The sequence below is a fragment of the Lithobates pipiens genome, unplaced genomic scaffold (assembly GCF_037356315.1).
Source record: "Lithobates pipiens isolate NorthernLeopardFrog02 unplaced genomic scaffold, aLitPip1_a1.2 Scaffold_13, whole genome shotgun sequence".
NCBI classification, from domain to species: Eukaryota; Metazoa; Chordata; class Amphibia; order Anura; family Ranidae; genus Lithobates; species Lithobates pipiens.
The window spans coordinates 118952968-118980014 of NW_027507718.1; the positions used below are offsets into that span (position 1 = coordinate 118952968).

The 27047-nt window shown below is 41.2% G+C and overlaps 1 protein-coding gene across 2 annotated transcripts in view; it reads right to left on the bottom strand.

Moving 5' to 3' along the window:
• Positions 1-24018, bottom strand: part of NCAN (neurocan) — a 375601-nt gene extending 351583 nt beyond the window's left edge. The window contains exon 1 of one of the 2 annotated variants that reach the window (XM_077475452.1): positions 23573-24018. In XM_077475452.1, coding sequence (XP_077331578.1) covers positions 23573-23595 — 23 coding nt within the window. In that variant the 5' untranslated portion in view covers positions 23596-24018. The remainder of the gene's footprint in view (positions 1-23572) is intronic. The other variant, XM_077475453.1, reaches the window with a different exon arrangement.
• Between the last annotated feature and the right edge of the window lie 3029 nt (positions 24019-27047).

Here is a 27047-nt window from a genome sequence, read left to right on the forward strand (position 1 = left end):
GGACCGATAGCGGTCCTTACAGAACAGCAGACTGTACCGCACTCAAGCCTATGTACCGTAGCACCCTATACCAAGTTACCAGTCCTTATAAGAACTTTTGTGGAACAAGCAGGTTGTGTGTTAGTGATTAGCAGACTGTACGTCAGTCCCTATACCGCTGAAGGACTGCTGCAGTATAGGTGAGCGGTCAGCAGTGGTGCACGTCAACCCTATCTATTGTGGACCGATAGCGGTCCTTACAGAACAGCAGACTGTACCGCACTCAAGCCTATGTACCGTAGCACCCTATACCAAGTTACCAGTCCTTATAAGAACTTTTGTGGAACAAGCAGGTTGTGTGTTAGTGATTAGCAGACTGTACGTCAGTCCCTATACCGCTGAAGGACTGCTGCAGTATAGGTGAGCGGTCAGCAGTGGTGCACGTCAACCCTATCTATTGTGGACCGATAGCGGTCCTTACAGAACAGCAGACTGTACCGCACTCAAGCCTATGTACCGTAGCACCCTATACCAAGTTACCAGTCCTTATAAGAACTTTTGTGGACCAAGCAGGTTGTGTATTAGTGTTTAGCAGACTGTACGTCAGTCCCTATACCGCTGAAGGACTGCTGCAGTATAGGGCAGCGGTCAGCAGTGGTGCACGTCAACCCTATCTATTGTGGACCGATAGCGGTCCTTACAGAACAGCAGACTGTACCGCACTCAAGCCTATGTACCGTAGCACCCTATACCAAGTTACCAGTCCTTATAAGAACTTTTGTGGAACAAGCAGGTTGTGTGTTAGTGATTAGCAGACTGTACGTCAGTCCCTATACCGCTGAAGGACTGCTGCAGTATAGGGCAGCGGTCAGCAGTGGTGCACGTCAACCCTATCTATTGTGGACCGATAGCGGTCCTTACAGAACAGCAGACTGTACCGCACTCAAGCCTATGTACCGTAGCACCCTATACCAAGTTACCAGTCCTTATAAGAACTTTTGTGGAACAAGCAGGTTGTGTGTTAGTGATTAGCAGACTGTACGTCAGTCCCTATACCGCTGAAGGACTGCTGCAGTATAGGTGAGCGGTCAGCAGTGGTGCACGTCAACCCTATCTATTGTGGACCGATAGCGGTCCTTACAGAACAGCAGACTGTACCGCACTCAAGCCTATGTACCGTAGCACCCTATACCAAGTTACCAGTCCTTATAAGAACTTTTGTGGACCAAGCAGGTTGTGTATTAGTGTTTAGCAGACTGTACGTCAGTCCCTATACCGCTGAAGGACTGCTGCAGTATAGGGCAGCGGTCAGCAGTGGTGCACGTCAACCCTATCTATTGTGGACCGATAGCGGTCCTTACAGAACAGCAGACTGTACCGCACTCAAGCCTATGTACCGTAGCACCCTATACCAAGTTACCAGTCCTTATAAGAACTTTTGTGGACCAAGCAGGTTGTGTATTAGTGTTTAGCAGACTGTACGTCAGTCCCTATACCGCTGAAGGACTGCTGCAGTATAGGGCAGCGGTCAGCAGTGGTGCACGTCAACCCTATCTATTGTGGACCGATAGCGGTCCTTACAGAACAGCAGACTGTACCGCACTCAAGCCTATGTACCGTAGCACCCTATACCAAGTTACCAGTCCTTATAAGAACTTTTGTGGAACAAGCAGGTTGTGTGTTAGTGATTAGCAGACTGTACGTCAGTCCCTATACCGCTGAAGGACTGCTGCAGTATAGGGCAGCGGTCAGCAGTGGTGCACGTCAACCCTATCTATTGTGGACCGATAGCGGTCCTTACAGAACAGCAGACTGTACCGCACTCAAGCCTATGTACCGTAGCACCCTATACCAAGTTACCAGTCCTTATAAGAACTTTTGTGGAACAAGTGAGTTGTGAATGTTTAGCAGACTGCAGCAGAAGGGCAGCAGTCAAGTATAATATCCTTTCTATATTTGGAAGAAAGAATATTATACATGTACAAGCCTATTACTGTACCACTGATACCAGTCCTGAAAAGAACCTTTGTGGAACTAATAATAACAGCAAGTCTTTAAAATTACCCTCACTGCCTGACAACACTGCTTCCTTCCTGTCCCTATACAAATTGGCAAAAAAAGAGAACGATTAGTGGTTACTGGAACAGCTCTTTTGTGGACCTTGATAGTAACAGCTAATGATGATGATGATGATGATGATGATGAAAGACTAATCTGGCTGTCCCTGTAGCATACACCGTCCTTTCCCTTTCTCTAAACTAACAAAAGACACTCAGGCTGCTGCAAGAATCAGCAGCACAGCAAACCTATCAACACCTAACACCTATACCAGTCCTGAAAAGAACTTTTGTGTACCAAATAGCTAGTGGTTTATCTCTCCCTACTCCACACAGGAACCTGTCCCTATCGTAACAGAAGAAAGAATGTAAAATGGCCACCGGATCGGGTGTATTTATAGGTTAGGGGGAATGTACAAGTGTCCATGTGCTGTCATGTCTCAATTGGCTGTCCTGTATCACATGATAAACGTGTCACCAAAGGTTAAAGTTCTTGTATACATTAAACACGTAAGTCCGCCGCGGCGAACGACGGAAAAAGGCGTTCGAACGTGCGGACCGCGAATGTCGGAAATTCGCCGCGAAACGACCGCCGGGCGAACCGTTCGGCCATCACTAAAGATGAGTATCTTACCTAATTTTCTGCACCTTTTCCAGATATTGCCCATCCATATTCCCACGCCCCACGGCCTTCTTTCATCAAATTAACGCCCTTTTACTATTTTTATTTGGGCACATAGATGACCTAGACTAAGTAGACGCCTTATGACATTGCCTACATGTCATGTGTTGATGGACGCATTCAAATACTACCAATCCACTCACCTTGGAAGGGTGATTGACTGGCATAGGGACGGAGAACTTAATATATGGACGACTATCAGACAGCTGTATTGATACGGTTTCCCTGCGTAGGGACCAATGGTGTTATTCTGCTTTACTGACTTTTCTAAAAATGCACCCCACTATTGGCCCTTCACTTTGCGTCAGCTTCTTGGCCTGCCGGAATCTGGAGCTTTCTTCCACTCTGTTCCCATTATTTCCCATTTTGGGGAATCCTAGCTTCCCCCCAGGCACAGAGCCTGGCCCATTTCAGGGTCTTATTGAAAGAGGTTGTTCCCAACTTTTCATTTCTTGAACGCCAATGGTTGGCCTTCTGTCTTCATGCTGATGCAGTCGAGCGAACAATACGGGTTAAGTTTCTGGCAAGCTATACAATTGCTTCATTATCTCCGAACCTTGGGTTCCCCCAACAAACTTCCAACGTTAGCTGACACTGTTTGAATTGTACTGCGAGGACAATGACCCCCCTTCCTTGCTCCCTTTCTAAGATGCGCATGTTACTGATCTCCCCCTGAGGATTTTGTTATGCCTAGCCTTTGCAAATGGGAAAGGGACACCGATAAAACCTTTACTTCTGCCCAGTGGCAGAACATCATACACTTTGCTTTGAAATCATCCATATGTACCCATGCCCAAGGACCCCAATACAAATTACTAACACACTGGTACCGTACTCCATCAGTTCTACATAAATACTTCCCTGAGACCTCAGATCGTTGCTGGAGATGCCAAGAGGAGCAGGGGACTTTGACCCATATTTTTTGGAATTGTCCGAAACGTAGGCAATATTGGCTAGAGGTACATAAGATTACCCAACAGTTTGCAGATTTCCCAATACCAGATGATCCTGCCTTTCTTCTTGCTCCATGGCTCCCAAATTCTTATTAAAACATCCAAGAAATCTGTCCTTCGTCACAAGATTAATGCTGCCAAGGCTTGCGTAACACTGTGCTGGAGAGACCCTAATTCTCCCTCTATAGCCATGTGGCTTAACAAAGTCAGAAATATTACCGATCTGGAGGATCTAGTTCTCACTGCCCAAAACAGGAGAGAGCTATATTCTAAAACACGGTCATATTGGAACATGTTTGTATACTCAGAAGAGGGTAAGGCACTTTTAGAAACCTACTCTGGAAAGTGAACTCTTTCTGCCCTTATTGAGGATGTATAGGTGTACACCATCACCCTGGCTTCCATCCCCCCCTCTCTTTTCTTTTCTCTTTCTCTCTCTTTCCGCTGTGCCTTTCCTTTCCGGCACCCATAGGTGTCCCTTATCGTCTATGTTTTCATAATTTCCCTTCAAAAATTTGAATATCCATTTGAGTGAATCCTTCTTAATATTGTGTTCCTGGAAAAGAGATTTTATTCATGTTCAGTTTAACATATATTTGCTTTGTTTCTGTTTGTATCTCTCATTATGCCACCATGTTACTTTGGATTGTACTTATTTACATGGGACATTGATGCTTTCTATTTTTTTATTGTTCTGTTCTGATGGATGTTTTACTCCTCTATATCTATATATAAATTAAGAATTTGATAATTAAGTCACGAGACTTGCAGATTCATCACTTTTTCTCTGTTATGTAATATTTTCCGGTAGATCAGTTTAATATTTAATAAAATTGTAAATGTAAAAGTGCCTGCTCTCTATAAACCTTGTAAAATGAATATACAATTATCAAAAATAGTCATCAATGCATACACATGTCAGTGTCAATTGATACTATTCATTTAGGGTATATAGACAATATGAAAGCAACTGAAATCCTAGCTGAAATGAATGTAATAGATTTTTACTCCAATGCCAATAATGTAAGTGCTACTGGGAGAGCGAAGAAACAATATTGGCAAACAATGTCAAAAGGTAAGTCCCATTGTTCAATCAAAAGAGTAAACGGGGCTTATAGCCTCTAAGGATATTATTAGAACTGCCAAATACAAAAAGAATGTGAGACACACCAACCTAGTTTAATACAGCAGCAATTTATTAATTTATTAATATGTTAAAAGCAAGATGATGCATGTTCAAAAGTCTTAGGCAAGAAAGACATCTCAGCAGTTGCGATGGGAATTTGCCTAAAACATGGCCAGCTGTAGAATTTAGAGTAGCTATTTCGAACACCTCAGCATTGCAAAATACATACATTACAATCATGTTAATCTCTTGGCCTTAAAAATGATCTATAGACATAATTATTATTGTCACTCGTTTTTTTTCTCTCTGTCCTAGTATCAACATTTTCTTTGACTTTCTGTCCAACACAAGAGGAAATTAAGGAAATGTTTCCAAAGTCAGGTGAAATACCTTTTTATACAGTTGTCACTGGAACAGTATCCATTGGAAGATTCACCCTCAACCTCATTTTAAGGTTGTTTGGAATTTTCTATCACTGACAATGTTCAAACAGAGAGGCTGAATATCCACAGAAAGGACAGAAACACTAAACATCTTACCAAGATTCTAACACCTAACTTTGTATCCCAAAAACATTTTTTAAAAGCTTTTTTTTGTTATAAATGCACTTTATCTTTGTAACAAAAACCAAGTCTGGCTCTAAGGGACCAAGACAATGAGCCCCTACACTTTAACTTTGGATTGTAGCCATTGGCAGATTTAACTATTTGCGTGGTTTTTATGCTGATTTGATTAACACAAATTTGTATTAATCCCAGGCTTGGAAAGAAATGCCACGTGTCACACAGTGCACACCAATCAACTGTTGTGTATGGGACCAAATGAGCCAAATAGGAGAGAAATGTTTATGAGGTAGCACCAATTGTGGGTGACACAGAAAAGGCTGCTGTGTATGTTTTTTTTGGATAGAGCAGATTTACAAACCCACAGATGCTGGAGGCTTCAGAGGGACTAACATGAACCTGTATAATTTAAGTCCTTTCTGGCAAATACCAGTTTTAAAACTGCTGGACCGGGCATGCTTCTTGTCGGCAGCAGCTATGATTTAATTTGTACAAAGATTAGCTTTTTTATTTAATTCATTTTATTACTTTTGTTTTGTTGCTGTTAATGAAAATACCCAAAGCTTTAGACTTAATTTTGCTTTTATTAATGGACTAACATTTAATTTATATCCAGAGCTGTTTCTGTGAGTAGCACCATCTGTTGTACATGTATTGCAGCCTAATGTTATTTATCTACATCAGTAATTCATGTGGTTATTCTTTGTGATGTCAGAATTTGCAGGTCTTTTGACATATACTGTATTATCACTCAAGCTGAAGGTTCTAGTAGTTTCTGTTGCCAACATTTATATTCTGTATTTTTAAATCTTTCTTACAAACACATTAAAGTCAATGGAGTTATATATAATATAGTTAACTCTCAGTAAATATTTGGTATAATTAATATTACATGCAGCATTTTCCCTTGCAGCATGCTGGGATCATAACTAATGATATGAAAATTATTCCGCCAGACCTTTTTATTCTATATTTTCCATTTTTAAAGTTTCCAATGAGTTGTTACAGAACCACTACACTAGAAATTTTCTGCTGACATTAGAGCCACCAGCCAGCACCCACTTCTGATTGGCTTGACAAAGCTGACTCCACGCTTTCATTTAGAAAAGTGTATTGCAGAAAGACAAGCAACTCCAGCTGTGCGACTGCTGAAAGTCGTTTGCTAGAACCATCTAAACAGGGAGCTGCATGTAGCTCCTAAGCCACTGGTAATTGCTGTTCTTTAAGATGTTTCTATGTAACACCTTATTCACGCTTATTCAACATGGCATTGCAAAGATCACTGGGGATGTATGAAGAATAGCAACCCTTAGCAACCAGCAAGGTTTCAGTCTACTTCAGAATTCAGAAAAATCTCTATGATTTATTGTCATTTTCACATCGCCACTGCTTATTGTTTTACAGCATTGGCCCGAATTGGTCAGTGAATACATACTCAAGATCCATCAACTGAGAGGCCAGCTATGTACATGTATGAAAACAGCCATTGGTTTAACTGTGATTAAATTATCTGAGCCTTAAAAAAATCTATACTGTATTAATACCATTTTGGAGACAAGAAAATATTAAGAAAGCTCATTTGTAGCATTGATGTATGCAGCTTTTTTTCTGGGTCTTTAAAAGTTTCCTAAAAAAAAAAACCTTCAAAAGGTTTATACTACATGCTATATGAGTGGCTATGTGACTGGTTGGATTGTAGTGAAGGCTTTGGGATTGGTTAAACATTTATGGCCCCAGAATAGCCAGTTCTGCAGGATATATTACTGTATACCAGTCAGTGGAACTCCTTTATAGAGAAGCAAAAATAATATAGGCGTAGGGCTGGCATGATTACGTAGCAGGGAAAACAGGTAGTTATAGAGTTAAAATTTTTATGTATTTTACATACCGGGATTGATGGGTCTTTAATTTGAAGGAGGGGCTTCTAGACAGAAGAGGATTGTCCCGGGCATTTGGAGAGCTGCTGAAGATGTTTCCCATGTTCCTGCCCATTTGCTACGTTTGTTTTGCTGCATTTGTCATAGTGGCCTGGTGGTTGGGATCTTTGGAGGCCTTCTAAAGTAATCAGCGATATGGCATAGTGGGGAACCATCTATGGTATGGGGTCCTCAGTAAAATTCCAGTTAACAGAGGTTTAACTGGGCATTTGGGATATGGAGGTATCTGTGTAGAAGGTGAGAGTTGTATTGTCCCTGAGTCAGTGTGTTGCAGCTGGGGACCTGTATGTATGTTGTGCAGATACAAAGCTATGTTTGGTTCATCAGTGCCTTCAAAGATCAGCAACCTGAATTATTGTGTATCATTGCGATTATTATTATGTTTCTGTTTATATGTTAATAATAAATGGCCACTACGGCCAATTTTCACTCCAAATGCTGTCGTCTGTTTATTCTTGAAGGTTGGGAAAGTAGAGGTCATAGTGGTGGCTTAGTTATTTTGGGGGAGGGATGTTTACAGCTGTTTAGTCATATAGCTTTCGGGTGAGGAGTGAAGGTGAATCTATAAGGTATCACTTGAGTTTGCTGGCGCTGCATCACATCCAAGATAGTGGCACCCAGCAGGAATCTCAAGGTTTTTGGATGTCATAAGGGAGACTTTCACTGGTAATTAACATAATGCACAAACAAAATATGTTAAATGCATATGTAATGTAATTGAAAATTTTTGTAATGAATGGTCTGCAGTCAGGGACTCTTTAATGTTGTTTAACAAAGGAGACCCTGCAATTCTCTGAATGGTTCTTGTAAGAATAAATGTATCAGTCATACCCTCTTCTGCATGGGATCCTTTGATAGTTTGTCAGTACATTGATTTCCTGTTAAAATTGCTGTAAAAGACTGCCTAGCTGCTCTAGTTAGTAGCAAGGAACATTCTTCTGCACCAACAAAATACAACATTGATATTATATTATATTAAATCAGATTCTGCTTTAAAACTCTCACTTTCCTTCTGACAAATTAGTCATGTAGTTCGCTCCCCATCCTAACCCTTATCTTTTCCAATCCAATATACTCCCAGGTCAGTCACATTCATTGACTCCTCTTTTTGTCCTTTTCAGTCATTTATCATCCTCACTGGCGACACACTACATGTAACCCTTTCATAGCCAGAACCATACTTGTCTCTGGTATATCTGTATAATGCCCTGTACACACGATAGGATTTTCTGACAACAAAATCCATGGGATTTTTTCCGACGGATGTTGGCTCAAACTTGTCATGCATACACATGGTCACACAAAGTTGGTCGAATTATGTACACACGATCGGAATTTCCAACAACAGGGTCCTATCACACATTTTCCATCGGAAAATCCTATCGTGTGTACAGGGCATAAGAGTCACATATACATAAGGGTATTTTTTGGAGGTGGTGGGGAAGCTGGTTAATGCACCTGTTTATTCTTCTTTTTTTTTGGTGTGTGGAAGGAAAAAAATACACAAAGGAAAGCTGCAAAAACACAGGGATATCAAAGAAACAGACAACACCAGAAGTCTCAAAAGACATAGATGTTTTTTTGAGGGACTCTGGTGTTAAACTAAATCCCTACAAGACCTTGCCCTATATACATCTCCCCTCCTAAAATACAATGTCAGCCTTCATGCTGCCAAACAGACCTATTCCATCACTCATTAAGACCTTCTTATCCAGTTCTCACCAACTAATCTCTACCTTTAACTCTCTACTTTGTCCTCCAATGCCACCACTTGCTAACCCATTTACTGCCATGGGATTTTCAATCAATCCAATAATAAATTGATGACCTTTGTGATGAAATCTTCTCTGTTTAAGCATCTCCCCCACCTAACATATCATGTCTATCACCACATTCAATACCTTCCTCATTTGACTACATTAACATAGGTAAGGTTGCTCAACTTCTTTGTGATTCTCATTTCACGAACTGCCCTCTGGATCCTGGTCTTTCACAGCTCCTCCAGTTACCTACTTGCTCTATTCTATGATCTCTAACTCACACCTATAATCTCTCCCTCTCTACTGATACAGTGCCTTGAAATTTATTCATACCCCTTGAAATTTTCCACATTTTGTCATGTTACCACCAAAAATGTAAATGTATTTTATTGAGATTTTATGTGATAGATCAACACAAAGTGGCACATAATTGTGAAGTAGAATGAAAAAGATTGGTTTTCAAGTTTTTTTTACAAATAGATATCTGAAAAGTGTGGCGTGCATTTGTATTTAGCCCCCCTTTACCCTGATACCCCCAAATAAAATCTAGTAGAACCAATTACCTTCAGAAGTCACCTAATTTGTAAATAGAGTCCACTTGCGTGTAATTTAATCTCAGTATAAATACAGCTGTTCTGTGAAGCGCTCAAATATCCCAAGCTTTGAACATTTCACAGAGCTCACAGTTCAAGCCATCATCTGAAAATGGAAAGAGAATGGCACAACTGCAAAGTTACCAAGACATGGCCTTCCACCTAAACCGACAGGCCAAGAAAGGAGAGCATTAATCAGAGAAGCAGAAAGCAGATGGTAAGTCTGGAGGAGCTGCACAGCTCAGGTGGGAAAACCTGTCCACAGGACAACTATTAGTCGTGCACTCCACAAATCTGGTCTTTATGGAACATTGGCAAGAAGAAAGCCATTGTTGAAAGAAAGCCATAAGAAGTCCCATCTGCAGTTTGCGAGAAGTCACGTGGGCGACACAGCAAACATGTGGAAGAAGGTGCTCTGGTCAGATGAGACCAAAATTGAACTTTGAGCCTAAAAGCAAAATGCTATGTGTGGCAGAAAACTAACACTGTACCTCAACCTGAACACACCATCCCCACTGTGAAATATGGTGATGGCAACATCATGTTATGGGGATGCTTTTCTTCAGCAGGGACAGGGAAGCTGGTCAGAGTTGATGGGAAGATAGATGGAACCAAATACAGGCCAATCTTAGAAGAAAACCTGTTAGAGTCTGCAAAAGACTTGAGACTGGGGCAGAGGTTCACCTTCCAGCAGGACAATGACCCTAAATATACAGCCAGAGCTACAATGGAATGGTTTCAATCAAAGCATATTCATGTGTTAGAATGGCCCAGTCAAGGTTCAGACCTAAATCCAATTGTCTGGGGCAAGACTTGAAAATTGCTGTTCACAGATGCTCTCCATCCAATCTGACAGAGCTTGAGCTATTTTGCAAAGAAGAATGGGCAAAGATTTCACTCTCTTTTGTGTTGGCCTATCACAAAAATCTCCAATAAAATACATTTACGGTATTGGTTGTAACATGACAAAATGTGGAAAATTTCAAGGAGTGTGAATACTTTTTCAAGGCACTGTATCTCTGTACTCCTGAGCTCCTTTCAGCCTCTTCCCACATCACTAATTTCCCATCTGATTCAAAACAGAGCTCATATTATTCCCCCTCCCCCATCTCCCTGTTCATTATTTTGCTATGCAGATTAATTGCACAACTCTCAATCCCTCCCCTCCTGCCAAGTTACTAGGTGTAATGCTGGATTCCCACTACTCCTTCTGCAACCAGTCACTGTTCAAATATTACCACCTTCACCTTCCTTACATTTCAAAAATTCACCCCTTCTTAGCAGCAAATGACAGCAATAGAGCTACTATTTCAGTCCCTTACATTATGCCTTGCCTTGACTATTGCAACTCTCTCCTCATTGGCCTATCTTTACACAGGCCATTTCCCCTGCAGTCTACCATAAATGCTGCTGTCAGACTCATCCACTTTACCAACCATTCTCTGGCCGCTGTCACTCTCTGTCATTCTCTTCACTTGCATCCACCCACCCAACAAATACAATCCAAAATACTAACAACAACATAATAAGATATCCACAACTCCGAACCAACCTTTTCTTAAAATATCAACTGTCTTCTCTTCTCCTCCCAAGACCTAGACCTCTCTCTCTCTAGCGTCTTCATCATTTAGCCTCCAGGAATTCTTGGGAACCTCTCCTTCCTCTGAAACTCCCCACCCCAATCTGTCTGGCTGTCTTCTATTCTTTCCAATTGTGAATGATCCCTGAAAACTCATCTCATCAGGGAAGCCTATCCTGCCTCCATCTAAACACTGTCCTTTATCCTCCAGCTCATCCCTCACAGTTATCACCATTTGTTCTACTCATCCCTCCCTCTAATGCCCTGTACACCCGACCGGTTTTCCAGTCGGAATAAACTCTGAAGGCTTTTCTGACGGAGTTCCGATGGAATTCCACTGAAACTGTCTTGCGTACACACAATCACACCAAATTCCGAACGTCAAAAATGCAGTGACGTACAACACGTATGACGGGACTAGAAAAAGGAAGTTCAATAGCCAGTAGCCAATAGCTTAAGTCTCGAACTTGCTTCAGAGCATGCGCCGTTTTTGGTCCGTCGGAACAGCATGCAGACGCGCGGTTTTCCCAATAGTTCCATCAGAAATATTTAGAACATGTTCTATTTCTAGGTACGTCAGAATTTTCGAAGTAAAAAGTCTGATGGGTCATACACACGATCGGAATATACGATGTAAAGCTCCTTTTGGACATTTTCTGTCAGACATTCCGCTCGTGTGTATGCGGCATCAGAGTGTAACCTTTAGTATCAAACCTAAGTCTCTTGTATTGTAACTGTACTGTATTTTGTAAATCAATCTGCAAACTGCTGGCATTGTATAAATCCTGTATAATAATAATAATAATACCTCCCAGGTGAGAGCACACCTCTCAGCAAGTGAGAACAAAACTCCAAGGCTGTAATGCTCAAGTGCAAACAAGCTGATTCTTACACCAATGTACGCTTCTGCTGTATTTCTTATATTCAGTGTTACTAAAGCGATATACTGTATTTTTGTAATTCGTCGTGTAAGACTAATGAAAGCTTATCTCAGGGTTTCTTGCTATATGTGTTGGTGCACATCAAGTCTCTTTATACTTTATTATAAAGCCATAGATGTACTGTATGTTTGGAGATACCTATGTCAAACTTATTATCACAACCAACAAGAAGTAGAACCATTGCATATAATAATTGCTGCTATGTAATATAAAGCCTATTGTACAACCCGATTGTAATTTATTCGGTTGGCGAAATAGTTATGCATATTGCAACATCATATTGTTATGCTCACATCACACATTTACAAAATAACATTGCTCAACTAAATGTACCACCACTATTTTGTTCTTTATCAAAAGAATAGTAACTCATAGCTACAGTTGCTATATAATAATGCAAAAATAATAGATTTTTGGATAATTATTATTACAAATATTGTCTTTGTAGCATACACATTGGAGTCACAGCTGCTGCAGAGGGGACTAGACCCTATTTAAACCAGAGCTTCTGTCTTCCTCTATTCTTGACTATGCAAAGGGATTACACACACTCGCTCTCCACCAGATTTACCAGAAGAGCCCAGTATGTAATTGAACCTCTGGACATACATTTTGATGGTTTTACATTAATAATGGGTGTAACTGGAACATGGTTACAAATATGAAATTAGCCTTTAATTGAACAATCCTAAACAATATTTAATAGTAGCCACAGCTTTCTGGTCAGAGTGCACAGTAAGAAGAGGAAACTTGGCATCAGTATGTGTGGCATGTATGACATGCTGGCTAATTTTGAGGATGTTCAAACTCATTCACTACTTTTCAGACCAAAGAGTCTCTTTTTACATTGCTATGACTCTGTTGTAACCAGATCATAATTATTACCGTTATTATACAGTATCTCACAAAAGTGAGTAAACCTCTAACATTTTTGTAAATATTTTATTATATCTTTTTATGTGAAGAAATTACACTTTGCTACAATGTAAAGTAGTGAGTGTACAGCTTGTGCAATGGTGTAAATTTGCTGCCCTCTCAAAATAACTCAACACACAGCCATTAATGTCTAAACCACCAGCAACAAAAGTGAGTACATCCCTAAGAGAAAATGTCCAAATTGAGCCCAAAGTGTCAATATTTTGTGTGGCCACCATTATTTTCACGCACTGCCTTAATCCTCTTGGGCATGGAGTTCACCAGTGTTTCAGAGGTTGCCACTGGAGTCCTCTTCTACTTCTCCATGATGACATCACGGAGCTGGTGGATGTTAGAGACCTTGCGCTCCTCCACCCTCCATTTGAGGATGCCTCACAGATACTCAATAGGGTTCAGGTCTGGAGACATGCTTGGCCAGTCCACCTTTACCCTCAAGGCAGTGGTCATCTTGGAGTTGTATTTGGGGTTGTTATGTTGGAATACTGCCCTGCGGCCCAGTCTCCGAAGGGAGGGGATCATGCTCTGCTTCAGTATGTCACAGTACATGTTGGCATTCATGGTTCCCTCAATGAACTGTAGCTCCCTAGTTCTGGCAGCACTCATGCAGCCCCAGACCATGACACTCCCACCACCATGCTTGACTGTAGGCAAGACACACTTGTCTTTGTACTCCTCCTCCCCTGGTTGTCACCACACTCGCGTGACACAATCTAAACCAAATATGTCTATCTTGGTCTCACCAAATCAGGGGTGTACTCACTTTTGTTGCCAGCAGTTTAGACATTAATGGCTGTGTGTTGAGTTATTTTGAGGGAACAGCAAATTGACAGTGTTATACAAGTGGAACACTCGCTACAATGTAGCAAAGTTAAATTTCTTCAGTGTTGTCACATGAAAAGATATAATAAAATATTTACAAAAATGTGTGTACTCACTTTTGGGAGATACTGTAATTCTATTTAAACTATGATCCAACAAAAATGATTGGTCGTAGAACTATAACCTTTATAGCAAAGGTAAAAAAAAATGTAAAACACATTTAACTCTGATATGTATTAAAGTAACAGTCCACTAGTCATTGCAGCAACATTGATCTCATCATCAGTGTGCAATTACTATTTTCTTCAATAAAACCTGTGCATTACACAAGCTTTTGCAAAGTCTTTCCCCAGCCTCAGGTCCTTAGGGTGGCATAAATCTAGTGGAGAAAGTGCAGATCGACCTAAAGGAGAGAGGGAATGTGGCAAGGAAGGTTTGCCAGTGCTGTACATAGCCTCTCTGCCACAGTGGAAGATGGGACCTGTAGTAATTGTTTGTTTGCATTCATAGACTGGATGACAAGGCTGTGCATAGCTCTGCCAAATAAAAAAAAGCTCAGATTCCTGCAGGGAAAAGAACCCCGTGATTCAGGTATGAGTGGGGGAAAGGTGGTTTACTAATGCGTGTAACAGGAAACATGGTTATAAATTTGGAATTAGTCTTTAATTGAACAATCCTAAAGAAGATTCTAAATAGTAGCCACAGGGTGTCTTTATATTAGTAGTCTCTACTTCCCTGTGCAACAGAATTCAGGCTGGGGCAGAAAGTGAAAGCTCAATAAACCAATTGGGCTTCACTAAAATGCACAGTGTACAGGTAGTTGGCTAATGTGGGGGAACATAGGATTGACCTCACTAGTGTACTGCTGTTCCCCTGCTATACAATCACAGGCCAATGTGGTCCTTGACCAGGCTGTGCTGCTCTAACTACAGTAGACAAAATGCAAGTTAGTACCTTGCTGTGCTGTCTGACAGCGTTCTCACAATTTGAAACCTTGCTATACAGAATTACAATTTTTTTGTTAGTTATGACAACTTACACATTATTATTACATTGTATTTAAATCCTGACTTAAGCTGTTTCTCTTTATTCTGCTTTAAGTACACAAACCCCCGTCTGACTGTTTTACTTTGCTACCACTGAATCCAAACTCTCAAGGGGGGCTTTTTAACCAGGTGAAATACCTGTTATTCAATATCGCCACTCCTATTTTTTGGGCACCATTGTTCGACTAAATAGCCAACACACTGCCATTTTCTGTTGCAGATGTGAAGGCTTCTGTGTCACTTACCTCCTTACTATACTGTGAAAAACACTTTTGTGCTATTTAGACTTTTGTAAGCCAACTGAACACATCCGCCTTCTACTTCCAGCACCTGAAAACATGGTAGATTGGCAGTATTTTGCCATACAGCTTGATTGGCTTACAGTGCAGAGCATCCCACTCACAGTCTGTTATTCTCTGTGCAGTGGGGATTGTGGAAAAAAAATACTGAGACTAGCAGTGTTTTAAAAAAAAAGTGATTTTCTGTGCATTCATAATTAGACTGAAGGTTGTATTTAGGAAAAAAAAAAAAAAAAAATATATATATATATATATATATACACATCTATATATCTATATATATATATATATATATATATATATATATATATATATATATATATATATATATATATATATATATATATATATATATATATATATATATATATATATATATATATATATATATATATATATATATATATATATATATATAATATACTGCAGATTACCATTCTGTGGTGGCTGCATTACTATTCTTTTTTCCCTTTACCTTCATTTGGTGATCTGGCCAATAACACACTTCCTGTCTTAGGGTGTTTCCCTTACATTGGAGAAGCAACATAGACAGCAGCATAGACAGCAGCATTGTCAAGCTAGCTTGAGAGTAATGTTAGATGCACCAGCAGATTTTAATGGACTTGACTATAGCTGGTCCTAAACTGATTGAAATTTGTCTAGTTCAGCAGGGAAAGGCCGAATTTTATTCAGAGTATGGCCATCTCTACTAGACAAAAGTCGATCATTTGATCAACTTCTGTTGAAGGGACAGGCTGGAAAACATTTCTCGATCAGTATATTCAAATAAAGATGAGTCCCACTTTCAAATTTCAATGTCCCACTGGGGAGGATTCTTCCATCCACCTTTAGTGTGTTTATGGCCAGCTTTACCCTTTAACGTTCTAAGTCTAGTACACACTACTATTTTTTTTTTTTTACTAAGTCTACCAAACGGTGGAGCAGAACGTTAAAGGGTTAACAACAAATTAAGGCTGAACTCCAGCTAACACATTTTAAGCGGCAACAGCAAGAGTTTTTCTCCTTTTGGGATACAAATTTTTGTTAGGCATTTAGTACTGCTTTTTAAGTAATCATAATGGTTTCCACTCTAGCAAATTTCACGACCAAAATGCCATTTGGAGATTTGCAATATATTATTACCATTTTAAATGCTTCTCTTTTACAATCACAATTACACAGAACACCTTTTACATGATCATAATTGCAAGAGAGCACTTTATAGGTTAAGGAGAAGAAACACTTCACTTGCAACAGCACAAAGCGGGCCGTTAAGGTACGTGGCTAAACCATAATGGTGCATAGTGTATATACTGCAGTTTTTGGCAGTGCATAATTGAATACTGCATATTGTACATTCTGCCATAATAGTTCACATACCATTATGGTAGGCAGCTACTCTCTGTAATGCTTTTTTCAAAGCTGCATCCGGCTCCTGAGGGGTGGTGGTGGAGACTCCTTGTGATGGTCGGCAGATTCTGTCAATGTCAAATATCCCAGCAACTATCATGCACACTGTACAGGACTGGGAGGAAGGTACACTATATAACCAAGGGTAGGGTTCAATATTGAGTTGCAACTATAACAGCTTCAACTCTTCTGGGAAGGCTGTCCACAAGGTTTAAGAGTGTATCTATGGGGATGTTTGACCATTCTTCCAGAATCGAATTTGTGAGATTAGGCACTAATTTGAGGCACTGGCTCGCAGTCTCCACTAATTTATCCCAACTGTGTTCTATCGGGTTGAGGTCAGGACTCTGTGTAGGCCAGTCAAGTTCCTCCACCCCAAACTCACTCATCAGCGAGTCATGTTGGAGTCATGTTGGAACAGGAAGGGGCCATCCCCAAACTGTTCCCACAAAGTCGGGAGCATGAATTTGTCAAAAATGTCTTGGTATGCTGACACCTTAGGAGTTCCCTTCACTGGAACTAAGGGGGCAAGCCCAATCCCTGAAAAACAATCCCACACCATAATCCCCCCTCCACCAAATGATTTGTACCAGTGCACAAAGTAAGGTCCATAAAGACATTGATGAGCGAGTTTGGGGTGGAGGAACTTGACTGGCCTGAACAGAGTCCTGACCTCAACCCGATAGAACACCTCTGAGATGAATTAGAGCGCATACTGCGAGCCAACATCAGTGCCTGACCTCACAAAGAATGGTCAAACATTCCTATAGACACACTCCTAAACCTTGTGGACAGCCTTCCCAGAAGAGTTGAAGCTGTTATAGCTGAAAAGGGTGGGCCAACTTAATATTGAACCCTACGGACGAAGACTAGAATGCCATTAAAGTTCATGTGCGTGTAAAGGCAGGTATCCCAAAACATTTGGTAATAAAGTGTATGTCAGCAGCAGTACAGGTGTGCCATGCGCAGACATAATATCATGTAGCCATCAAACAGAAGGCAAAGGTATATACTGGTCTCACTGGAATGGATCTGCTTCTGTGCCTAGCATGCTCAGAGGGAAAGGGTAATGTAGGGAACTGGTAGGATCACTAGGTGTGTATTTTAGGTATGAAGAAATCATATCTATGAGCTATGATTAAGCACCGAATATGGTGTGAAAGGCGTTAGCTGTATTGAAAGCTGTATCACCTTCCCTCGCTGGCTGTATGGAGTGTCGTATATTTTTGATTAAATAAAGGTGATATTATTGGAGTTCGACCATCCAGAAATTTCTTTATACCAGATCATCTGCAAGGCCAGCACCTTCTGTTTGTGCAGTGGAGATAGAACACATAAGGGTGACTCATTTGAGCAGTGTACTACTTCGCTAGGTGTGTATTTTATTTTAATGTTTTTTTTTTCTTCAAATTAAAGCGATTGTAAATACTTTTTTTTATAATAAACAAGTTATGCTTATCTGCTCTGTTTAATGGAATTCCACAGATTGGCCCTGAACCTCCTCTTCTCAGGTCCTCTGCCAAAGGCTTCTGCTACTTTCAACAAAGCCTGTGAGAGTGGGAAGAGAGGACAGAACCACTACAGATGAGCACAGTGCTGGATCGAGTGAGGACTCTGGTAAGTATAAGGGGGGTTGAGGGGGTAATACTGCTACCTAAACACTTTTTACCTTAATTCAGGGAATGCTTAGGCTCATAGGTGTGTGCAGACTATTACATTAGGGTGTGCACCCCAAAGCTCAAACACACATGCCTTTCTCTGCAGCCTCAGCTGCACTGGACAGTTGATGAATGGGAAGTGCTCTGTGTTGAGCGGCTTCCTGTTTATTCACAAGCTGAAGCATAGTAAACACAGTTTATTATGCTGCAATTATGAATGGACACAGTGAGTTTGTTCACTGTTTTCATTTAGAAAGGGAAGGGGCCGGTAAATTACATATTTACCAGCCCCTTCCCCAATCTCCATTTTGAAACATCCCCTGCAGCAGCTGAGAGGAGAGAAGGGAAGCCAGCAGCACTGTGGGGCTGGTGGGGGTAACACAGGTGGGGGGGTAGCCCAGGAAGTAGGGGGAATCTGCACCACACGTAGTGATTAGAACACCCATGCTTATGCTAATAAATAATTTATTAAAGGAGAAGTAGGCTCAGGGCTCTTTTAGCCCTACTTCTCCTTTACGCCACAGGAGTACACTTTGTTCTGCACTGACCTGTATTCAGCCCACAGAGGGTCCAGAGCTGGTCCAGACTCTGGAAAGATCCAAACTTAGCGTGCCGCTGAGAGGCTAAGTCAGCTGTTCCTGTCCCCTCCATAGCCTGGCACTCCAGTGAGTGTTAGAAGGGCAGAGCAGTGAGCCAGTAACTGACAGTCTCTGCTCACTGTTCATTGAAGACCAGTTTTTAACTGCTCAGGCCCCGGTCTTAGAGGTGGCGGGGACATCAGATCGATGCTGCATCCACTTAGGTGAGTATGTAGATTTTCAAACCCCATACCTCTCTTTTAAGTGCATTGTTGAAAACAAAGCAAACTAATCTCAACTATGTAAATTAAGGATCTCATACACATTAAAGCACAGATTCAAGATTCCAAAAGACCTGTATATTAGTAGACATTATACACTATATTGTTTACAACATAATATTTATTGCTTGTGCAGCAGTGAACATAAGGTATATAGCATGTTAACTATTATAGAGAATATCATTGGACTGCCATGTTAAAGGTATTGGTGTGTTAGAAACATTGCCATCTTAGAGACAACATACCAAAACATAGAGAGTGCCATACTATATTAAATAAGAATGTGTTCTAACAAAAGATTGTTGGAAGTACAGTAAAAAAAAAAAACAATAGCATGTTTTTTTCCTGCAGAGCTGTTCAAGAAAGTATCTACATTGGTTCCCGAGCTTTGACTAAGCAACAATGATGTTGTGAAACGCGTCAGCGTTTGTCATGCTTCTGTTGTCACATGAACGTTGCCTATTCATTACAATAAAGGCTGGAGTGTGGCTGTCCAGAATCCATTTCTTCAATATTGCTCGTGCTGAGCCTGCGCCTGGCTTCCACTTTGAGGAGGGTATTTTCTTCAGTACACCACCTGGAGCGGTTCACCCTTTTGTTACATTGGCTCATGACCCAGCACTGACCCTAGTGTTCATTGAGGCTATCTTGTAACCATTGATGTCACTTGCTCATTTGCAAGGAACAAATTTGAAATTATCCCTGTGCTCAGTGCTGGTCAGGAGACCATGACTGAAGTCACTTCCCTGCCCACCTCAACAATCAGCCCTCCATGCCCTGGACTGCAGGAGGCTCTAGGATACTTTATGAGACTGTAGAAAACTGGAGAATGAGGTGAAACCATAGGTGATTGCAGGAAGATAACTGATTTGTATTTACTCTTCTGAAGACTTCATTAGATCCTAGAAGCTTGAAGAATGGGATAAAACTGTATCTTTTGTTTCTCTTGAACCATTCCTTTCTTCCTACTCTAAACTCCAGAAGAGTCCTGAGACCCTAGAAGACTGGAGAATAGGATGTAACTCTAGGTGACTCTAGGAAAAAGATGGGACATAATTCTGTATGCCTGATTTCTATTAAAAGGGAAAAGTACAGTGAATTTTTAAATATGGGTAAATATTTTAACTATTGTGGTGTTATCCTTAAATATGACACGATTTTCACATTTTGACATGCCTGCTCTCTTTTTTTCTTTCTTATTGTAACAAATGCAGTGAATTGCAGATTTCCTCTAGAATCAGAGTTTTTATTAGAATCTGCCATTCGGCTTGACAACTGCTGTGATGAGCTATTAGCCACAAAATAAGTACATTGCTTTCAATGAGTCAGCTGACTCAAAGTACAACCATTGCATAGTACTGCAAAGCGGAAAGCAGAGCCTATTTTCTGGACCAAGCAAATGTGGATATTCTCATGTACAACATCCAAGTACAAATAATATATAATCCAAATGATAGGGATGTGGCATAGATACTGTTGCAATTTTTTTTTTAATCTTTCAATTCAAATGCTGTACACCAGTACAACAGAACAGTTTTGGGCATCCCAAGCTTTCTCTAGTTCCCACTGGTTCTGTCATGTATGGCATTCGAATTGAAAGATTAAAAGTAATTGCCACAATATCTTTGCCGCATCCCTTTTCATTTAGATTATATTTATTGGCGGTGGATGGGAGTCCACGGAAGCTTCACCACTTCACAGTTTACAAACAATACAACAAAACAATGTTAATAACACATTGGGGGTTATTTACTAAAGGAAAATCCACTTTGCACTGCAAGTGCACTTGGAGGTAAAGTCACTGCAGATCCGAGGGGGACATGCAAAGTAAATAAAAAACAGCATTTTAGCTTGCACATGATTGGATGATAAAATCAGCAGAGCTTCCACTCATTTCAGATCTACCCCTTAGATTTAGAGAGACTGCACTTCCAAGTGCACTTGCAATGCAAAGTGGATTTGCCTTTCGTAAATAACCCCCATTAGCACACATTGGGGGTTATTTGCGAAAGGAAAATCCACTTTGCACTACAAGTGCACTTGAAATTGCACTGAAAGTGCACTCGCTGTAAATCTGGGGGGTAGATCTGAAATGAGGGGAAGCTCTGCTTATTATATCATCCAATCATGTGCAAGCTAAAATGCTGTTTTTTATTTTCCTTGCATGTACTCCTCGGATCTACAGTGACTGCACTTTCAGTGCAATTTCAAGTGCACTTTGCACTTGTAGTGCAAAGTGGATTTGCCTTTCGTAAATATCCCCCCATTGGTAAGATCATATGTACATAAGATTACATATAGAATAGCACTGAAAGAACTGTACATTCCCTTTAAAAAAGACATCCTACAAAGCCAAATTTAAAAAACGTCAGGCAAGAAACTTCTTTAACTCACACAAAGAATAATTTGTGAAGTGGGCGCAATCAACCATTGCAACCAAACAGAAATCAACTCTCTGATTACGCTCCACCACTACTGGATATCTGACTGGTTGTAGTGGGCTATGTGCTGTTTGTAATAGGTTATTAAATAAAACCTAGAGTGTGCCGCTGTTCAGGTTCAGGACCAGCAATAGCCTAGAGCATGCATAATTCATAACACTATCCCCTCTTGAGTGACCTCTCTCTCAGGATTTATGGGATGCCTATTATACAGTAATGTGCTGTGTTCGGCTCACTTAATCCCCACAGTGTTGTTCATCACGTATTTAAGATAAATGGGAAATGCAACCAAGAAACAAATTTGTCCATATTGAGAATTTGCCAGGGGAATTTTACAGTAACTAACTTCGTATACATAACAACTTTATAATACCTAGGAATTCTTATGCTTTTGCATACGTATATATGTACACTGATGCAATGCCAGGTGGATGCACATCTATTATTTTCATTGGGCTATTGAATAATAAAAAATAAAAAAAAAACACAGTACAAGAAGATGTGGATAAGTCAATTGGCCCTTTATCTATCAACCAATGGCATCATCTATATATCTTATTATGGAATAACACACACACGTATGCAAATTACATATACATGCATATTATATATATATATATATATATATATATATATATATATATATATATATATATACATATACATGTATACACACACAAATGTGTACACGTGGTGTATAGGTACATAACTGTCTTCTATGGTTTGTCTATTCGTAGCTGCTGTTTTCTTGTAGCTGGATGGAGAACAGCAGCACTGACTAATTCCTGTGTCCCTGGATTACGCGGCACAAGTCAATGGTGCACGTTCTATTCTTCTCACCCCCTAATAATTTCAGCAGGACTGCCAACTGGAATCTAATGGCCCACCTGCTCCACATGAAGAAAAGATAGAGTGACAAATGCCAATTATATTGGTTTTCTGTTGTCACAATGGGTTTCCTTCCAGCCCCCTAGGTACATAAAAATGACATGTATCTATGTACATTTTGTCTTGATGACTTTGAAGTCATTCTGTATTCTACAGACATTTCCCAGGGCAGTCTCGCCTACAACAAACATGGAATCTATATTCCAGCAACATGTTGCAGATGGATCAGTAAAAAAAAAAAAAATATGAAAAAAAAAAAAGCGTACGCTCTTTGTGAATTAATATCTTTGTTTCCAACAAATGACAAAAAAAACCCACATTGATTTACTTTGAAAAGGAAAACATAAAGGCAGACATATGAAGCTGCTTCACAAACCCAGAAAATGATCTCCATTGACTGCAAATATGAAATGAGCACACGTGAAATAACAAATTAAACTGCAGATTAGACTACATTACTTGATCCCTTTAGACTATCACCGGTGCTATTGTGCGGCAAGTATGATTCATGGTAAGTTTAACAAAACACATACTGTATATATTATAATTAGAAAGATAACTGAACTGTTCATTTGCAATAATTACTACTCTAGATAATAACAATGGTAGAGATCAATTTTGTACAAACTACAGATATAAGGATCAATCTTTGTATTTTAGTTATCAATTATTTTATTGCCTTTAGGAACAAGCTCATATCATTAACTTTTAATTAATGACCTTCTGCTACACTAGATACAAAGAGGAAAAGAAAATGAGTATCAATAATAATAATCAAAATGTAATTAAAACCTCCCAAAAGTAAGAAGGGATTATCTAAAGTGTGAGGCGTTTGTTAAACGATAGAGCACACCAGGAATTCTATTAAAGCCTATCGGGCTACAACAGCGCATCAATAGACACCAAGGGGAATTTGGAAGGACAATTGAACGCACTTAGCCCTCTGTAATCCTAAATAAATAAGGGTGTTATTTGTTCCATGTGAGTGTCAGTTTAATGAAAGCTCAGATCACAGAAAGGGATATATAATAAGGCTTAATAATTACCTGCATGGACGCTGTGGATCCATATTAGAAAGTCTTCAGGAATTCATTGACAATCCCTTCCGATATGCAGCTGCTGTGAGCCAGGCAGAAGGGCACGGGAGGGGGCTAAGCAATGGGAAGAGGTACAGGGAGGTGGAACAGGGAAGCAAGGTAGGAGGCAGGTCAGGCATCCAGCTCTGTTTGGGTACCAGATATGAAGGATGCTGCAGGAAAGCCAGTTCCTAGAAGGGGAGTGTGCATGAAACAGTCATACAGCTCCACTGCATCTTTACTCTCCTCTCACATCTGCAGGCTGGGAAGGGGGGTCTGGCTAAGCTTATGGGCTGTGCGCTCAGGACCCTTGGGCATCCCCTTCCTTGTCAAAGAGCATCCCATCAGGGATCGATAGGCTATGAGAGGAAGAGCTTGTGCTCACTCCATAGTGCTTAGGGGGAGAAAAGAGGCAGCTGCTGTGAGCATGCGTGCCAATGGATCTGCACCCTTTTTAATCAAGGCTGGTGCTCAGACCAGGTGGTGCACTGCAGGGGGATTGTTACCACTGGGGGATCATCACCGTGGCTTCAATGAAGTTGTTATTTATTTTTTATTTTTTTAAAACCAACAGTCACTGGCCATTTAGCAGCCAAAAAATGTGCTACTGCGTTAACCCTTTCTGCTCCCAGCCTATTTCATGACACGTGGTTTTAATAGAAAATGTAGAGTGCGTATTTATAATAAGGCAGCCCAAAGAATTCAGACCTTTGTCAGTGTGTAAAAGCTCATTTAGACTTGCGGGAAGGGGGCACTAAATATGAGCAGTTGAACTGCGAATTTAGCACCCCACGGGTTGCCAACCTTGCGCAGCATTTTTTACTGACAAAAAATGGAAAATTTACTGGCGGAGCACTTTTTTTTTTTTACTGGCAACCTGAGAAATTACAGAACTCCTATTGAAATGAACACAGTGAATATTTGAACAGTATAAACATGATATGGAAACACTGACAATACTTAAAACAAAGTAATTTACTTGATTTACACTTAAAATGTCAACACAGCATGAAATTATTAGCCCCTGATATTTACTGGCAGTTGTAAAAAAAAAAAAGACTGATTTTTACTAACTGTCAGTAAATTTACTGGCGGTTGGCAACCCTACCCCCTCCTTGCAAAGACAATGGAGGGGGAGTTTGCATGTCACAATTACAATGCTTTGCACCCGTTGCTAAAACCATTGCTCTTCTCATGTTCGGGGAGCAATAAATCTGCCGAATGCAACCTATTCAAGTGAATGAGAAAGTGCCACAAATGCCCCACAACCACGATTATGAGATTAAAACAGGCATTGAGACTTCACATCGCCTCTTTACCGCTTGAAAAGTGACCCAAACACAGATCACTTTTAGAGGCACAGCAGTTTAGATGCAAGTTGATTGAGGGCAAGCAGCAAGCTTTTACTTTGCTGTAGTTAGTGAAAGATACATTGAGGGGAATTTACTAAAATTGGAGCAGCTGTTCATAGTAACCAATCAGCTTCTATCTTCAGAATGTTCAGCCAAGCTAGGTTCATATCTATGCGGGTGAGGGACTGCGTGTAAATCACAAGGGTTCCCGCACCCGTGGCAAAAATGCGATGCTGCGATTTCTTAACGGCACTCCCATCCACTGGAAACTGCTGCACGTTTTCCAATAGCACTATGCAGTTTCCGCGCGGCTGTAATTTTATAAAAGGTACAGGGACCTATTCCCTGAGTTTCCCACAGGTACAGCAACCCATTCAAATGGTCTGCTGTGCCCACACAAATGCGGCCACGGGGAAACTGCATAGATGTGAATCTAGCCTTAAAGCGGGAGTCCACCGGGACTCCGCGTTTTTTTTTTTTTTTTAAAAGCCAGCAGCTACAAATACTGCAGCTGCTGACTTTTAAAATAGTGACACTTACCTGTCCAGCGCGCCGGCGATGTCAGCACCCGAAGCCGATCTCTAGGTCGTCTGTCGGGTCCTGCCGCCGCCATCTTGGGTATGGGAATCAGGAAATGGAGCCTTTCGGCTTCATTTCCCGGTTCCCTACTGCGCATGCGCGAATCGCGCTGCGCAATAAGGACGCTCCCCGCTGCCTCTGGGATCTGTGTGTTTCCCAGCAGGCAGCGGGGCACTTGCGGGAAGGGGCGGGCACTTGCGGAAAGGGGCGTAAGTTACGCCCCTTTCCGCAGAGAGCTATCCCGGAAGTGGGTGCAGTTACCTGGATTATCCAGGTAACTGCACCCCCCTCCCCCCTGAAAGGTGCCGATTGTGGCACCGGAGGGGGGGAGGGTTCCGATGAGCGGAAGGTCCACTTTAGGGTGGACCTCCGCTTTAAAAGAGAAGTATGGGAGGTTTTTTTTTGCCCGTTTATACTTACCTAGGTGGATACAGAATCGGTTTGAGGCTGCATCTGTCCCCTGCCACCTCTGCACTGAAATCTGAGCCACCAAACACCACCGATGGCTCGGTTCTTACAAATCCCTGAGCAGAGAGCTGCTGACTGTCAATCAGTAGCTCTCCTCTCTGCTCCTCCATGCTCACCGGAACGCTGAGCTATGGAGGGGCAGAGAGTGGCCATCTCAGCCCTTGTACACACGGTCGGAGATTCCGACGGAATGTTTCCTATCGGACCGTTTTGTCGGATATTCCGACTGTGTGTGGTCTGCATCGGACTGTTTCCGTTGGAATATCCAACTTGCCGATAAAATTTTCAGACAAAATGCTCCTATCGGATATACTCCGATCATGTGTAGCCTACTCCGACGGACAAAGTGCCACGCATGCTCAGATCAAATTCCTAGACCAAAGCTATTGGCTACTAGCCTGAACGTAGTCCCATTGTAATGAAATAACGTCATCACATTATGTACAATCGGATTTTCCGACAACTTAGTCCGACCGTATGTATGCAACATCACTTCCGGAGCTCTTCCGGAATTAATCCATCGGAATTACTCCGACGGATTTGGTTTTCGGAATCTCCGACCGTGTGTACAAGGGCTCAGACTTTCAGCAGCTCACTGAGAGGCTGAGATGGATATCAGTCCAGGAACCTGGCAGATCCCGACTTTATTGTCGCAATGACGTGGTGCCTAGACTGATTCCGGTGATGCTAGCAGGGAGGGGACTTCAGATCGCTCCCTGCTGAAAACAGGTCACGGGTGTGCAAAACTAATTGTACTCCTGTGACCCAGCCAAACAAGCTCAGGCTGGACTTCTCCTTTATGCTTTGAAAATGGAATGGAAGCTGATTGGTTGCCATGCACTGCTGCTCCCCAAATGTTCCCCATAGTAGTTTCTACCCTGGGCATTTCATCTCATTTCATTTCACTCCTTTCTCTGTTCTTACTGCTGTCTTCAATCTCTGTAGTTTTTTTACCTATAGTGCTGCTCTCCTTTAATACTGAGCCATTACTACTTGGGCACAGTGGGCACAGTGGGCACAGTGTGCAGTTGAGAAGACCAGTATTT